General features: G+C 36.7%; 1 protein-coding gene and 1 long non-coding RNA gene across 2 annotated transcripts; one reads left to right on the top strand and one right to left on the bottom strand.

Annotated features, from left to right (window-relative positions):
• Positions 1 to 527: 527 nt before the first annotated feature.
• Positions 528 to 932, top strand: LOC142632911 (uncharacterized). Its single transcript, XM_075807225.1, has one exon. It carries the CDS (start codon positions 528 to 530, stop codon positions 930 to 932), a length of 405 nt encoding a protein of 134 aa, XP_075663340.1.
• A 6,578-nt stretch (positions 933 to 7,510) lies between these two features.
• Positions 7,511 to 9,851, bottom strand: LOC142631929 (uncharacterized). The gene is made up of 3 exons (XR_012843691.1): positions 9,512 to 9,851; positions 9,335 to 9,445; positions 7,511 to 7,754 (listed from the first exon to the last, which is right to left on the bottom strand). It is a non-coding gene; the product is annotated as an uncharacterized LOC142631929 (long non-coding RNA).
• Between the last annotated feature and the right edge of the window lie 5,741 nt (positions 9,852 to 15,592).

Genomic DNA, 15,592 nt, shown 5'->3' with positions numbered 1-15,592 from the left:
AATTGAGTTAGGCCAATTTGACATCGAATATCGGTCTCGAATGACAATCAAAGCCCAAGTGCTAGCAGACTTCATTACAGAATTCACTTATCCCTATAAGGAAGAAGAACCTCTCATGGAAATATGGACGGTCCAAACAAATGGGTCTGCCACGAAGAAAGTAGGAGGAGCAGGGGTAGTGCTCATATCTCCAGAAAAAGAAACATTGAAGTTGTAGTGAGATTGCAATTCCTAGCAACGAATAATGAGGCAGAATACGAAGCATCGCTAAAAGGGCTAAGTCTAGCAAAAGCTTTAGAAAAAAAGAATCTTTTCGTCCAAGTTGATTCTCAGCTAATAATTGGAGAAGTGAAGGGAGATTATGAAGCCAAAGAAGAAAGGATGCAGAAGTACTTGAAGATTGTCCAACGACTCTCACACCATTTTGGCAGCCTAGACTTTGTGCAAATCCCTTAGGCCAAAAACGAAGAAGTTGACTTCCTAGCAAGATTGGCCTCGTCAGACGACTACAATGCGACCCTCGAATTATGTGTAGAGATAAGGGGCAGCCAAGCACAGAAGGTGAACAAGTTTTGAAGATAAAAGAACAAGATGAGTGGATGACTCTCATTGTCCGTTACTTGAAAGAAGGATGGCTCCCTAAAGATAAGACGAAAGCAAGGAAGATACAGATCAGAGCAGGCCGCTTCGTCATTGTTGATGACATGCTGTATAGACGAGGATATTCACTCCCATATCTAAGATGTGCCAGCTCAGAAGAAGCAGATTATGTGCTCCGCGAGATGCAGGAGGGAATCTGTGGAAATCACGCTAGGGCAAGATCTTTAGCAGAAAAGGCGCTCAGAGCAGGATATTACTGGCAAACTTTACAGAAGGACGCATACGACATCATTAGAGCATGTGATAAGTGTCAACGCTTCGCAAATGTCTAGATGAGACCAAGAGAGACGATGCCACCCATATCTTCACCACGGCTCTTCGCCCAATGGGGAATTGACATTATGGGTTCATTCCCTCTAGGGAAGAAGCAACTCAGATTTCTGATCGTCGCAATTGATTACTTCACAAAATAGGTAGAAGCAGAACCAATGACGACGATAATGGAGGTTAAAGTCACAAGCTTTATATGGAAAAACATCATCTGTAGGTTTGGAGTCCCACATGTCATAATATCAGACAATGAAAAGCAGTTTGACAATCCCAAGTTTCGAATATTTTGTCAAGACTTAAGAGTTAAGAACCACTACTCTTCTCTAAGACACCCTCAAGCCAATGACTAGACAGAAGTAACGAACAAAAGCTTGCTCAAAATTATCAAAACTCAGCTTGAGGGGGCAAAAGGGGGCATGACCGGAAGAACTACAAAATGTCCTTTGGGCATATAGGATGACCACAAGAGTTCCAACAAGAGAAACACCATTCAGATTGACATTTGGCACTAAGGCCATTATACCAGTGGAAGTGGGACTGACGAGCTTCCGAGTCAAATGTTATGAAGATCAGAAGAACCAGTATGAGCTTAACAGCAATCTGGACCTAATTAATGAAGTCAGAGAAGAAGCTATGAAGTGAATGGCCAAACACAAGGAAGCAATGGCCAGGTACTATAACAGAATGGTCAAGGTGAGATGGTTCAACACAAGAGACCTCGTCCTTAGAAATGTATCACAAGCAATAAAGGACCCATCCCAAGGAAAACTAGGACCAGCCTGGGAAGGACCTTACGAAGTAATCCGTCATTCCAAAGAAGGCTCCTACTACCTAAAGTCTTTAGACGGCCAGGAATTGCCTCGACCATGGAACATAGAACACTTGAAGAAATGCTACCAGTAAGGAATGCTTTACATGTCAACTATTCATATCAGTATGTACGACAGTTATTAATTTCGTCATTCATAAGTCAATAATACTTCAAAGCATTATTCATGCGTATTTATCAATGATTATCCATGAGTTATTTGCCAATGATAATACGTGCAACACTTGGGAGTCATCCTTGGGAAGCGTCTCAAGGACCTCTGTCATTAAAATTCCAAATCAAAAGCTGTTCACACACAGCCAACAATGTCATAACCATCAACGTTGTTAATACACAACCACCAAAGTCAACTAAACTAGAGTTGTTTAAACACATCTAATATGATCGTCATTCAAGCACGAATAAACAAAACAAAAAATGGTTAACCTAAAGACACTCTAATACCACGACTTTAAGTCACGAGTACGACACAATATCGTCATTCAAATATAACTTAATAAAAAACTGTTCAAATACAGCTAAAAAAATACTAAGTTGTTCAAACACAACTAAGATCGTCATTCAAACATGACTCAATAAAAAGCTGTTCAAATATAGCTAAAAAATATTAAGTTGTTCAAACACAACTAAGGTCGTCATTCAAACATGACTCAATAAAAAGCTGTGCAAACACAACTAAAAAAAATATTTAGTTGTTCAAACACAACTAAAGTCGTCATTCAAACATGACTCAATAAAAAATTGTTTAAACACAGCTAAAAAATGCTAAGTTATTCAAACACAACTAAGATCATCATTCAAACATGATTCAATAAAAAGTTGTTCAAACACAGTTAAAAAATACTGAGTTGATCAAACACAACTAAGGTAGTCATTTAGACACGACTCAATAAAGAAATTGTTCCAACACAACTAAAGATAAAGAGCTGTTCAAATACAAGCTAAGTGTAAAAAGTTGTTTCAACACAACTAACATCGTCATAAAAGGTTGTCTAAACTCAACCAAGCATAAAAGACTTGTTTATTGCAACTAAAGCATGAGGTCCACAAACCTACCTATCATTGTCAAAGAGGTTGTTCAATTGCCCAAAACAACAGGCCCAAAGGAATTGTTCAATTACCCAAAACAATGGGCCCAAGGGAATTGTTCAAGCTGCCCAAAACAATGGGCTCAAAAAGAAATATTGTTCTTGCCTTAAAAAAAAAAAAGAGAAAAGAAAGAAAAACTGGAAAAAAGACAAACATATAAGCTACTGCTCATCAGGGAAAGGATCTGCAGGGGTTGTAGTTGTGGCCTCTTCCATTACCTCAGCAACGATTGTGGCTTCTTCCGTCACATTCTCTGCCATAGCCTCGAAAAGACAATCAGACAAGAGCTCCTTCTCAACATCACCCATAACCAGACCAGAAAGGTCCAAATCAGGGTGATGCTTTGCCATCTACTTCCTGAGAAGGTCAAAACCCTCCACGTAGTACTCGCACAACTTATCGAAATACTCGTCGGAGTCTTTGAATTCCTTCACAGCCATGGCCCTAACTTTTTGCAATTTCAGCTTCAGGACACCAATCTGCTTGTCCTTCAACTTACAGAAGTTCTTTTCCACTTGTAGGCTCTTCTCCAAGACAGCCACACATTCTTTATCATTTTTAGCTTCAATGGTAAGAATAACCACCTTGTTCTTAAGTGTCTCGTTCTCAGCAAAAAGGGACTTGACCATAGGCTCGGATGAGGTCACCTTCTTCTCCAAATCCAGAAGCTTCCTAGAAATGAACAAGGACTCTCCTAAAGCCTACAAGGAACCTCTCTTAGCAAAGGGTAAAATAAAAATAACGAAAGAGAAATTGCAACCTACATTATCAACACATACCTGCATGAGCTTCAAAATATGAGACTACATTACCTCGTTAGACGACTTTGCCATTAGAGGACTTAGGTCATCCATGGAGAGCGCCTCATGAGCCTTCAGAGCAGCTGCGTCAGCATTGTCCCAAAAGGTAGGAAGAAAAGATTTACCATACACTTTCTTCTTCTTCCTGGCCTCCTCTCCAGCAGAGGCAATTACCTCCAGAAACGAAGTGGGAGAGGCAGGACACTTAGCAAGCAAATGAGCAGGCGGAGGAGTCACCATGGGATCATCCTTAGAAACGTCACCCATCTTTGAACGTTTCTTGGACAAGAGGCCATTGACGAGGCCACCTTTGGCATTCTTCTCTTGAGCCTCGGCTAACTTTTGCTTACTAAACCTAGTCGTCATTCTTGAAAGGAAGAAGAAAACATAATATAAAAAAAGAAAAAGAAAAAGAAGAAGACAAAAGTTCAAGATTTCAAGAGAAAAAGAGAAAGAAGCAGTTTCTCTTCTTCACAACTTTCAAATTCTTCCGAACCTTAGTAGAAGGTTCCGGACCCAAGAAATGAAGAAATAAAGAAATAAAGATTGGGGAGAGACAAGCTCGTCAAAATCCTTGACGGTCTCCAAATATTCCTTTAACTTTTCAGCACGACACTGATACCTCTTCTTTAGATGAGGACGTTGGGAAACTACAAACAAAAATGCAAATATGTCACATACTACCGTCACTCACAAAAGGAACAGAAAACAACAGAAAGACGAGAAAGACACACCAGACGCGGGAGTTCCCTAACTACGAAAAAACTTGGGGCTTCGTCCAGGTCCTCACTAGGGATGAAATCCCAACGACTTCCAGAAACAAAAAAGAAGTTTAGCTTCCAATTTCGGAGAGACGACGGGTAATCAAGTATTAACCTAGAAGCCCTATCCCACGGCTTAAACTCATAACAGTCGGGATCCTTTGATTTTCTTAAACGATAAATATAAAGGAACGCGACCCTCCTGATGACATCACCATCATCATTGGCGGACATTCACACCACCATACAAGACACGATGATCTGCCAAGAGTTGGGCACTAACTGTGCCGGAGCAAGGTGCAAATAAGAAAAAAGTTCCCTAGCAAAAGGGTGAATAGGGAAACGAAGACCGCTAGTGAAGTTGGCCTCGTAAAAACAAACTTCATCAGCATAAGAGTGATAGGCTCTCTCCCTGTCACTCGGGATCCTAATCTTTACCAAATTAGGGAACTGAAACCTATCCCTGATTCGCTTCTCGTCCTTTCCTGTAAGGGAACATGAAATGGTCCAAGCTTTATAAGGGGTGGAAGGAGAAGTAGCCTCAGAAAACACACGGTCATCAGACGAGGATAACCCCGTCTCCAAGTCACTAGACCTAACCTCAGACATTTTTAATAACCTTGCTACCTTAGCAGAGTGGGAAACTAAAGGGAATAACGAAGAAAGAACTAGCTTGTGCGGACAGTCCTCCCCCACGAAGAGACTGACCCACTCGAGACACCTTTCCTCCACAAACTGAAGCAAACAACCTAGACGAGCGAAAAGAAAAGCTATTGAAGGACAGTTAAACCTAACAGAAGAGTAATCTACCATGGAAGAACAGGAAAAGAAACAAGAGCACGAAGAACTTACCAGGGAACTTAGGATAGAGAAAGGAAGCTTGAAGGAGAGACAAACCCTAAGAATGAAAACTGAACAAGGAAAAAGTGCAGAAGAAAGGAAATAGGAGGGAAGAATGCGAAATAAGTGACCAAAACACGTGCGGGAAAACCAAGAAACGTCTGCACGTCAAACGCATCTTGACCGTACATGTGGCACTCAACTGCTCAAACATCAAATCGTCATAAATGCGCAGTACATGGAATACGAAGTGTTAGACAAATTTGTTCTTATTTCATCTAACAGACGACAATTCGAACAAGGGGGCAACTGATGATACAGAAATTTATGATCGTCCTTAAGCAAAGATCGTCATTAACCCAGAGAATATGTTAGCATTTATTACGCTCATTGATGATGAAATGTAACGGACGGAACAACGGTCATAGAATGAGCTGTGAACTTTAGACAAAGATTCTGTGACGCATTAGTCGTTGAGCATAAATACAGCGATTCATTGCTCATTAATGAGGCACACAACTATAAAAAAGATGGTAACAAAAGTTAAAGGTACACACAAATACTCTACGAAATCACTCTCCACTCCTTTTCTCTCTAAAATCTTTCTCCCTTACTGACTTAAGCATTGGAGACGGTTTGGCTAATGCCACACTGGCGTGTTACTCTTCCACCCAGTTCATTTTGCAAGTTTTCTTCCAATAAAGACGACTCCAATCATAGTTTCTTCCATCCGTTATGAAAAGGAGCTCAACTGTTGATTTTTTGCATCATCAAGAGTTATGAGTGGATTTGGATTTGGATTTGATTCCATCATGGAAAATAGATGAATTCTACATAACTAACCTATGCACAAACAACAATCTAAACAATAATATTCAACAGTGCATTAGTTTTTACTTAGCCCCAAAACCATATGTAGTTCACCCGAACCTAGATCCAATTATGAATCTACTAGAACTTAAGTTCACTGGGACAGAAAATAGAGATAATTGAAGTTTTATTATTTATTCGTGGCACCCAAAATATTGGTAGCCACAAGGTCTTTAATCTGTGAAACCCAAAATACTAGTTCCAAGAGCCACAAGACCTTCAACTTATGGAACCCAAAATACTGGTTCCCAGGGAATGAGCCACAAGACCTTTAAATCCCAAGTTCCATGAACTTCAATAGACCCTTTAGGGTCCACAAGACTTGTGAGACTAGAATCGCAGATCAATGTGATTTTCCCAAATACACATTCTTTAAGTATGGATTTTCCTTTCTACTATGTTTCTCTCTCTTAGAGAGTCTTTATAAACTATATTTGTTAACTGTGGAACTCAATCATAATTTCTTCCCAGAGAAAAAGCCACAAACCTTATAAATCCCAAACTTCACAAATATAAGTAGGTCCTTGAGACTCTACAAGACTTGTGAGATCTAGGACCTTAGATCAGTGAAGAGCTGGAAGATAAAGATTAGTAGATGTGGTAAAGTTTCTTTTAGCAATAAGTCTAGAGTCACCATTACTTTTCACATTCATTAAGGTGGCGAGTTGTAAATGGTAAACAATAAAATAATATCAGTTGTATGCCTGGACAATAACATTCTTTGTGAAAAATACTATGTACTTAGAGCACTAACATTAGATGTGCTAAATGTTAAATCTTTAGCATTTAGTAGACCAAACACAAAATCTCCGCCATTGAATGTGTCAAATGCTAAAAAAATTTGGCATAAACTATTGTGCCCTTCTATTAGTAGAAGGGCAACGTAGCAATGCCATTAACTAAAAAATCATTACTAATTCAACTTTCTCTCTCCTCATTTGTTTGTAGTTGTGTTTTGAGTTAATATTACTTTAATGTGCTATATATATATATAAAATTTTAATATGTTATATGAAATAATATAAAATGAGATGTAGGGTATAATGTTAAATGCTATATTAAAATAGATAAATTAAATTTTTAGTGTATTAAAGTTTGATTTTTTTTAGAACATACAATGTTGGATCCAACGTATATAAAGATATATAGGAGGTTTTTTTATTTAAAAAAAAAAAAAAACCGTGTCATCTGCTATTCACTCTTGCTTCTTGAGTCCTTGACTTGCCGTCAGGAAAGTGAATATGTGATCAATCAGTGCAAGGCGCAAACTGCAAACTACTTTCAAGTTTCAACCGTGATAAACAACCATTATTATACATGAATTTTTGGCCCTCTGCGATCCGCCATTGATTAATACCATGCAATGGGATTATCAACTTATTGTGCTAATATTTAGCCCCCCAAAAAAAAAGACTTATCATAGCAATACTTCAGATTTGTTCTCTCAACAGTGACAGTTTTACTGATGCCATTTTACAAAATAATTTCCTTTCATATTCTGGTAGGTAATAGCTCCAGGAAAATTATAGAATTCTCTGACAATACAATAAATAAATACATACAATAACTCCAAACCTCTGATAATCCGCTGCTTGCCTCCAAGATTTTGCCTCAATAGCCATTACGCAATTGTCACTAAATGCATGAAGAAAAAAAAAGAAAAATAGATCACCACTTTAGCTATTCCCACCAAAGATCAATATTGGATGTGGCTTCAACCAAAACAGCACTAACATTGGGACGGATGCTAAATTTTTTTGGGTTTTTTTGTTTTAATATGATCAATCAAAAAGTTCAGTAAAATTGTTAAGATTTTTAGTGTCAGGGCTTATTCCGTGCCAAATATTTCGATTATAAATTGCAAAATTTTATGTATTGAATTTCATTTTTGTAATTTCATTGAGTCAAAAGAATCATAAACTGTAGTTGAAATTGCAACAGCAAGAATCTCGCTTGAGCGAAATTGTCAAGACAGGCAATTTTATCAGAACTTCAAAAAATAGTTGGGAAAAAAGTTTTGCCTCAAACTCGCTCAATCACTCGCTTGAGAGAGTGAGCGAGTTTGCACTTAAGAGAAATTTATTACTTTTTTTCTATGCTATTCCCCATCCATGTGAGCTGCTTGAGTGTCTTAAAACCATAAAATCTCACCCTAATTGGGAGGAGAGCAGGCTAAGACCACCCATTCCCTAGCTTAGAAAGAAAAGTCATATTAGCCTTTATATCTTCACCCTATTCAAATTGCCATACCCATTGAGAGGAGATCAAACTAAAAGGAGGAGAGTGGATTTGAACTTGGAAGTCATGAGCATATGAAGAGTTGTCAACCAGTTAAGTTACAAGGCGGTTAAAACTCACAAATTTAATGAAAGCAATTGGTAACATAAAATCACAAATCAAAATCAATAGACTAGAAATTTGCGTTTGAAATGTACGTTGTATTTTTCACAAAGATATGTAATATCAATTCACAGTTAAGACAAATAAATCACGAGACGTACGCAATGGAGCAATGACCATGACCACTGAGAGCAGCACCAATTTGCTCCTGGAGTGAAGGTCATCTAAACAAAGCCTTCCGCTCCAACTACTTGAGATTGGTTGCACATATTCTTAAATCTTTAGCACCCTCATTTTTAAGTGAAAGCTCCTATGATTAAAAACTTTTGTTTTGTATTAAGCTTCTTGTTCATTAGCAGGAAAATTTTTATGTCAACCCAGTGCACACATTAACCCTCGCATGTTCAAAGCCAACTATATGAAAAAGAAAATTTCAAGACAATATACTGTACAGATAAAGATCTAAACTATCAATTCTTACAAAACCTTCTACACTCTGTCCATAATTTATGCAAATTATTGCTGGTTATGCCATTTTTTCCATATTAAAAAGAGACAAAACATCATCATCTAGCTAGACAACTAAACAAATTTCAATTTATTTGTTGCAATATGAGCTGCGAAATTTCTATTCATACAACCCAAGAGCATCACTTTAAAAAGAAGGGTAAAAAAACACACACACACACACACGAGCATGAACAATATCTTTGATGCCTTAGAAGGGGACATAAGCCATATAGTTCAATAAAAAAAAAAATTTTTAAAAAAAACCCAAAATAGGACTCATTACATGGATCCGAAAACAAGCTATTTGTAATAAGCAAAAATCAGCTTTCAACAAAAACTAAAGGAAAAATAAGAATCATACTTACCCACAAATCTGAGACCCAAGACAAAACTTCAAGAATCCATTAAACGGAACCCAAGTTACCAGCAACCCAGAGAAATTTTTCAAAACAAACAAAATATAGTGACCCATTCACCTGAAAAAAAATTCTAAAGTTAAGAAATACGAAGAGAAAAGGGCAATATGAAAGTTAGAAACCAACCTGCCACTGGTATTCCTTTTGGGAACTTCAGGTTCAAACCCAACAGGCAAACGAAGAAAGCCATGGAAGTAGAGATCAAAGGTAAAGATTAATGAAATCACGTCATCACCTCTTCCATTGGACACTGTAGAAGTGGAAACCTAGCCGTAGGTTCGATTAATGGACATGATTCAAATGAAGGTGGAAAAGAGAGAGAATCGGCCAAACACAAAATCGAAGAGAGAATCGGCCATGAATAATTGGGTTGATTTTTTCACTCAATTATTATTAGTGGGTTTGGTTACCGAAAGATAAAGAGAAAAGAAAAAAAGCATGGGGTTTGAGTGGAAAAGCGGGTTTTGACCGTCAAAAGTGTTAACAGTTTCTTTGTGAAGCAAAAGCACATTGCGAAGTTGCTAGGAGGTTGCCCTAAAGATACTTAAAACGACTACAGCCGTTCGATAGAGAATATTTGACTAATTCCGCGTCCTTTACCTGCCGGTAGCCGTTCGATACATTGCAGATCGAAATGGTATAGCTTTAATTTACACCAGAAACAAAAAAGCAATGGTCTATATTTTGTCCTCCTGCGCAACTATAGATTACAGGGCTTTAAGTTTAGATTGATAAGAAGAGTGGACTAGTAATATATTCAGCAAAAAAGAGTGGAATAGAGCTGCTGTCGTCAACCTAGATAGTGGCTGAAGGAAGCTGGGACTCAGAGTGGTTCTCTTCGCAGTAGTATGAAAGGTTAGTACTCTATTGTATTGTATTCATTTATGTTTGGAAGTTTAAAAAAAGAGGGGGAGTAGAGTAAAGAGAGGAAGAATAATTCAATTACTTTATTTGGAAGTTTTTTAAGGAAAGAGGGAGAGAGGTTTGGAGGGGTTCCAACTATGTCTAATCCCTCATTTTTAATTCCTCTAAATTGGAGAGATTTGGAGAGAGAATAAATAAATTATTGACCAAATGAATTCTCTAATTTACCATTTCTAAATTAACAAAATTATAAATTGATTATATAAATAATTTTTGTTTGTTTGATGAGAAAATAAATAATTTAAAGCCAAACTTTAGAAATTCAGAACCGGAAAAGCCACAAAAAAACAAATACTTTTCTCTTTCAAAAAGTGTAACTACACAATACACAATACTCAAATTTCAATTCCTTTCCATTTTCCTCCATTTTTAGAGCACCCAAACAGAAATTAGAGTCACAAAATTTTTCTTAGAATCTCACAGCTGTAACCCGAAAAAAGCACAAGAAATTAGACGTCGCCGAGTCGTGGGTCATCAACAATGTCGTCCAAATGTCCACGCTGCTCGCGGCGATCGAGATTGAGCTTAGGCACTCAAGCTCGATCGAGCCTCGAGCCACTTCATTGCCGATGAAGCGCGATGGCTACTCTTCCCCTCTGATTTTGGAGAACTATCCCAATGACGATGAGGATCACGATCGACATTCCTCCAAAGATTGTGACTGTCCGTTTTCTTCAGCGATGATTCTAGGGTTTCTCCCTACAACTCTAGGATCTCGCTTTGCTTGCTCTTCGTTCTCCAGGATCTTGCTTTTTTTTTTTTTGGTTGTGTGCATTTTGGGGGATTTGGTTTGTGTTTCTGTGAAATTTCTGTTTTTTCCCCCTCTACTTGTGCCTGTGTTTGGTTGCTCAGAAAATGTGGAAAAGAAATGAGAATTTGGATTTTGGTTGGAGTTTACAAAACTAATAAATTAATCACAGACCAATATTGCAAGTACATTTTCAAATAAGGGTAAATTTGTCTATTTAAATCATTTCCTCTCCTCTCTATCCTAATTTTTAAAACATCCAAACAAGAGGAAGTACTAATTACTCCCTTTCTCCTTACTAATTTTAAAAACATTCAAATAAAGTGGAGGATAACAATTACCCTCTACTCTCCTTCCCTTTACTCTCCTCCCTTCCTAAACTTCCAAACAGGACATTATATTTTCTAGAAGTTTTCATCTGATGAGCTAAGTTTTATCATTATATTTGCCGCTACCACCATGCCAGTAGGCAGTAGCCAAAAAAAAAAGCTCTGGCAAATTCTTATTTAAGCTTGGGTCATTTAGGGCTCTGCTAGAAGATTTCGATGAGACAATGACGTTGAGGCGCCCTCCCCTACCACCATGAAGAAGGCGTAGCCAGTAGCCAAAATAATTTGGTGATTTCATATCATGACATGAAGTCACCATAGCTTGTTATTTTGGCGGAACCTATGTGAAATTTTGTAGAGCTCTGGTGATTTCATGTCATAACATGGAGTCACCATAGCTTGTTATCTTGGTGGAACCGATGTGAAATTTTGAACAGCTCTGGTGATTTCATGTAATGACATGGAGTCACTATATATAACTTTTTACTTTGGCGGTACCATGTGAAATTTTGCGCTGGTTTGGTGGGTATTTAGGTTTAGCCCTCGGAGAGGGACGTGGTTAGGACTTTTGCTTTCTCGATGCCAACAACATAGTATCGTTGGGCAGATGCATGCCCGATTCTTCAAGAAAGATATATTTTCACGTACACATTTGATTGGTACTTGAATCTATTTGAACATGATTTTTTTTTTCCATCAGTTTAACCTTAAATGAGGCTAGGAGCTTAGTGATCAGATCATCAGATTGAAAGTTATAATTTAGAAAGTTGTTTATGGTCTATTGAACAGGTTTGAAATACAAGTTCAATCTCTCTATTCCTATGTTTTTCAATTTTCAAATTTAATTATTACTTGTGTTAGGATTTTAATTGGCCAATATATATATGTGTGTGTGTGTGTGTGTGTGTGTGTGAGAGAGAGAGAGAGAGAGAGAGAGAGAGAGAGAGAGAGAGAGACAATGTATTGCAAGTTCAATTACTGTTCACACATAAATTTTGCATAAGTTCTGCGGAAGCATTTGAGGCAGCCTCCTTGCAAGGAGGTATATCATGCATTAGATGCATGGTGTGTGTGTGTATATATATATATATTTCCCCTTGCTAGAGCATTTCTTAGGCAAGCTTGTAAGATTTTGAAACCCATGCAAAACTTCTCGAGGAAGTTGCTGGAAATGTCTTATTTCATGTGCCAAATCAGATTGAAGTGAGAACATTTAATTTCTGCGGAGCTTGAGGAGAGAGTGAGCTGTGGCAACAAAAGAGGAGGTTGGGGATTTTATGTAGGTGTGCTGTGAGAGCTTAAAAGAAGAAAAGCAAAATTGAGAGAGGCTGGGTTTTTGTGGCATGGGGCTGAGGTTGTGAAGCCTAGTATTGAGAAGAGCTTAGTGTTTGGTAGAGAGTTCTTCTCTCCATCGGAACAATAGGCTCGTTATGCTCATTACCAACTTATCGACATTTTTGTAGAGAGCAACAAGAAAAAGTTTCTTGTTCAGGTTCTCGAAAGCCAAATGAAAAATGAAGGAGCTTTTATTGAGCTCCTCTTTTGTCTTAAGCCAAGCGTCCTCTCTCTCTCATATATATATATATATATATATATATATATATATATATATATATATATATTTTTAATCTTATGCCTTAGTTTATTTCTGTATCACCATGATAAACCAAGATCGTTAAAAGAACCCATGCCTATTGCTTCATTGAAAATATACCCCATTTATTAACCCCACTCATATTTTTTATTAGTCCCATTGTTATGGTTCAAAGGGGATCACTAAAAAAGGATTTCAAAGGTTCTAGAATTACTGTGCCAGGAAGGCAAGCGAGATGATTGTACAGATTTTGTAAGTTTAAGCTATGAAGGTTTTGTAAGTCTTTGAATTTGTAATTGTTTTTCTTTAGTGATTTTCTATTGGAATGGCTTTGTCTCAATAGTGATTTTTCCATTGGAAATATTTTCCTTTGGTTTTCTACTCTGTGACCATTCTCTGTCTAACAATAGTTTTTACTGCTTTGGTTTATTGTCTATGATATATATATCTGAGTTATATTTTTATTATAGTGTGTGATTAACTGTATTTATTTGTTTCACATTGTTAATTAATAAGGTGTCTAAACTATTCTATTGAAAAAAAAGTGTAAACTATAAAATCCAATATAGGAATTTTCTTTTCAACTTGGATTAATTTTTGATTAAAATTTGATTTTTTTTTTTTTTCCTTTTTTCTTCTTTTGTTTTCTATCAGTTTCAACTCAAATGCGATGGTGAATTTAGCAATCAGACTGAAGGATTCAATTTTGGAAGTTCTTTATCATCTATTGGCCAGGTTTGGGTTCTTGTATAAACATGTTTACATATGTACGTATATGTGCTTGTATAGCTGATCGAACTTTGGTGTCAGCTTCTGGTCCTGGATATGCATAGGAAACTATTTATAAAGCATATTTGGTCTATGATATTTATTAATATGTAATTGTTACTTTTTTTTATTATTTATCTATGGATCTCGACTGTTTCCATTAGAAAAGACAAAAGGCAAAGATGACCAATGATAGAAGTGACTTGTGAATCAAACAAAAAAGTTGTGGGGATGAGATGGAAAAAATGAGGACGAAAGAGATGGGTTTAATTAATTTAATTCCTCTTTTCCTTTGTAACGTAGAGGTTAATGAAATCCATCATTTGAGGTGAATTTCGCTATATTTTGAGGTCATTTATGGACGACTAAGAATTATTTTGGCCAAATAAATGAGGTACTGCCCGTAGGGGTGGTTGCAGAAAAGAAGTTGCTGTCTAAAAGTATCTGCTATCCTGTGAGTAATTTTATTGCCACATCAAAAACTATAATTACTGTAATTAATTGTCTATTATTTTCATATGAATCTATTTTTTTTTCATTATTCATAGTTTGTCACAAAAACAATTGCGACAAAAGTAATTTTTTTTTTTTTTTTGGTGGTATTAGATTTTTTGCAATGGAATTTGTGGGGCTCCTAAGGCTTATTTCAAAGCTAGCAGAATATGAGATGTTATTAGAGATAAAATAGAAAAAGAAAAAAAAGGCCGGTGGGTGAGAGAAACTTTGGTTGGAAGAGTTGAAAAATGGGAGGATAAAAAATAGGGAGATGATAGAAGAAATTTAGAGCCCGTTTGGTCACCGATTTTAAACACCAGTGTTCAATGTTTAAACACTGGTGTTAAAAAAAAAGAAAAAAAAAAGAAGGTGTTTGGTAAGGTATCTGTGTTCAGCGTTGTTTGAACAATATTGTTAAAAATATGGTTTTTAAAGAACGCATTTTCAAATCACCTGTGACGTATTTTTAAACAACAAACAATGCTTTCTAGTGGCAGTACCATAAATACCTTCAAACCCATGGGTCCCATTTGATGTGACAAACCTTCTCTCTTCTCTCTTTACCTGTGGGTCCCACCCATAAAGAAGGAACACTGGTGAGAAAAAAAGGGCAACGGTATAAAATGGATTTCTTTACTCTCCTCAAATGAAAAATATTATTTTGTACACAATGTCAGTTTTTTAAAAATCAAACACACACATACCAAACACATATTTTATGTTTTTGAAACACTAAAACATGTTATTTAAACTATGGTACCAAACACATTTTTTGTTTTATGAACACTAAAAACACATGTTTTAACAACACTTTTTAACTACAATTTTCACATCATTTTAAACAACGATGTTTGGAATCTACTACTAAATGAGCCCTTAGTTTTCACCCATTTGTATTTGGTTGAGATGATGAAAAACTTATTTGTTTGGTTGAGAAGAAAAATGAGAGGATGAGAAAATGAAGTTGATATAAATTTACAATTATATCCCTATTAAATAAAACAAAATAGTAACACACTGCATGGACATTTCAATTTTTTTTTTTCTTATAAACAGCACAAACCCCCCAAAAAAATGAGAACAAAAAAAAAAAACAGTTAAAACTAGAATTGGAAAAATAAGAAAAAGAAGGGAAAAAAAAAAAAAAACAGGCATTTTTGTCATTTACCCATTAGACTTTCCCCCAGCCAACTTTTCTCCCCATTTTGGAGAGAAAACTTTTTAATGGGCCCTAGAAGAAAACACTCAGCCCCACTATCTCTTTCCCCTCTCCCCCTCCCAACCAAACACCCTCCAAAAAGTTTTCCCTCTTCATTCTCTCTCTCTCTCTGAAATCCACTCTACCAAAC

This window comes from Castanea sativa, chromosome 4 (assembly GCF_040712315.1).
Source record: "Castanea sativa cultivar Marrone di Chiusa Pesio chromosome 4, ASM4071231v1".
Lineage (NCBI taxonomy): Eukaryota > Viridiplantae > Streptophyta > Magnoliopsida > Fagales > Fagaceae > Castanea > Castanea sativa.
The sequence above is the reverse complement of the archived record's forward strand: the minus strand, read 5'-3'. Positions and strand labels throughout refer to the sequence as shown.

What these genes read in the sequence shown, in the direction of transcription:
- LOC142632911 (XM_075807225.1), top strand. Translation starts at nt 528, where the DNA reads ATGTGTAGAGATAAGGGGCAGCCAAGCACAGAAGGTGAACAAGTTTTG.